Source organism: Sceloporus undulatus, chromosome 2 (assembly GCF_019175285.1).
Source record: "Sceloporus undulatus isolate JIND9_A2432 ecotype Alabama chromosome 2, SceUnd_v1.1, whole genome shotgun sequence".
NCBI lineage: Eukaryota > Metazoa > Chordata > Lepidosauria > Squamata > Phrynosomatidae > Sceloporus > Sceloporus undulatus.
In genome coordinates, this window is record NC_056523.1 from 185607753 (window position 1) to 185609563 (window position 1811).

At 51.0% G+C, this 1811-nt stretch overlaps 1 protein-coding gene across 2 annotated transcripts in view; it reads right to left on the minus strand.

Moving 5' to 3' along the window:
- Positions 1 to 449, minus strand: part of ELK1 (ETS transcription factor ELK1) — a 27567-nt gene extending 27118 nt beyond the window's left edge. For both annotated transcript variants that reach the window (XM_042454397.1, XM_042454398.1), the window contains exon 1: positions 108 to 449. In XM_042454397.1, the coding sequence (XP_042310331.1) occupies positions 108 to 156 (49 nt within the window). In that variant the 5' untranslated portion in view covers positions 157 to 449. The remainder of the gene's footprint in view (positions 1 to 107) is intronic.
- Between the last annotated feature and the right edge of the window lie 1362 nt (positions 450 to 1811).

The window sequence follows — 1811 nt, forward strand, 5'->3', positions numbered from 1 at the left end:
AGATAGATAGATAGATAGATAGATAGATAGATAGATAGATAGATAGAGCTAGCCTGGACAGTTCCCTCTGTGTGCCTCCTGGCCCTCTCCATCCTCTCTCTACTCACCTGTCAGCATGGCAGCAGCAGCCCCAGAGCCAGACCCAGGGGGCTCCATGGGGTGGGCAGGGACCCCCAGCTCTGTCCCTGCCAGGGTCAGGGTCACCAGCAGGGGGGCCCAGTCCTCAGTCCTGGGGGGTGGTTGGGGGGTGAAGTCTTCCTCTTCTGTCTTGTGGGGGGGGGTGGAAGAGAGAGGGCTCTCCTTGGCCCTCCTTCCTTGGCCCTTCCTTCCTCAGCAGGACCCTTCTTTGCAGCCTCTCTCTTTCTCTGTGTCTCTCTCTTGGCTCAGCGTGGGTGGCTCTGTGGGGGGAAGGAAGGGAGGAAGGGAGAGAGAGAGGGGAAGGAAGGAAGGAAGGAAGGAAGGGGGAGAGAGTGAGGGAGCTGACCCACTCCCCCTCCTCTTCCTCTCCTCCTCTTCTCTTCCTCCTCCTCCTCCTCCTCCTCCTCCTCCTCCTCCTCCTCTTCTCTTCCTCCTCTTCTTCTCCTTCTCCTTCTACTTCAGTGTCTCCTTCCTCTGTTCCTTGGCTGGAGATGCAGCAGTGACGGCCTTGTCACATGGAGCAGCTGAGAGGAGGAGCCCCAGCAGCAGGAGGAGGAGGAGGAGGCCTGGCTTGCTCTTCTCTCCCCTCAGCCAGGGTTGAGGAGGAGGCAGAGAAGGGGAGGATGGGTCTGCTGCTGGTCCCCTCCTGAGCTGAGCCAGGGCATGCTGGCCAGAGGTTAGGAAAGAAATAGCAACCTCTCCTCCTTTTCCAGGACCCAGTCCTCCATCTCAGCCTTCTTCCTGTCCAAGAGGAAGACTTTCAAAGTGTCCTCCATCCTGAGATGGCTAAGAAGGAGGAGGGGGTTCTATTTATACAGGGTCCTCCTTCTTTTCCAGGATTTGTTCCTCCATTTCAGCCTATTGTCTAGGGGGGGAAATTCCAAAGTGTCCTCTATTTTGAGATGGCCAAGAAGCATGGGTTTATATTTATATAAGATGACCAGTGGTCCTCCTCCTTTTCCAGGACAAGTCCTCCATTTCAGCCTACTATTCTAGGGGAATTTCCAAAACATCTTCCATTCTGAGCATGATTTTTAAAAAGCCTGGGTTTCTATTTATGCAGGGTTATCAGAGGTCCTCCTCCTTTTCCAGGACCTGTCCTCCATTTCAGCCTTCTTTCAGTGCAGGAGGAATTCCAAAGTGCCCTCCCTCTTGAGCATGGCTAAGGAGGAGCAGGGGTTTTATACTTAAGTGTTTTTAGCTCCTCCATTTTTTGATTGTCCTCCATTTTGTTGTGGTGCCTTGTCCTACTTTGCAGTGAGGACATCTGGTCACCTTGTCCTTGGGCTGCATCCACACTGCAGGAATAATCCAATTTGACACCACTTTAACTGCCATGGCTCCATGCAATGGTATTCTAAGAATGATATTTTGTGGCAGCTGCTATGGTGCCACAACAAATTACAGTTCCCAAAATTCCATAACATGGAGCCATGGTAGTTAAAGTGGTGTCAAATTGGATTCTTTCTGCAGTGTGGATGCATATCAAGGACAGGGTAACCAGGTGACAAGGTTCAAAGATATAATAACTGTGTGAGTCTGTGGAATCAGTATGTAAAGATCTTGTAGCACTTTTGAGACTAACTGAAAGAAAGAAGTTGGCAGCATGAGCTTCCATAGGCTTCAGTCTACTTCCTCAAATGCATTAGTAGACTACTAAGTTTATCGTGCGA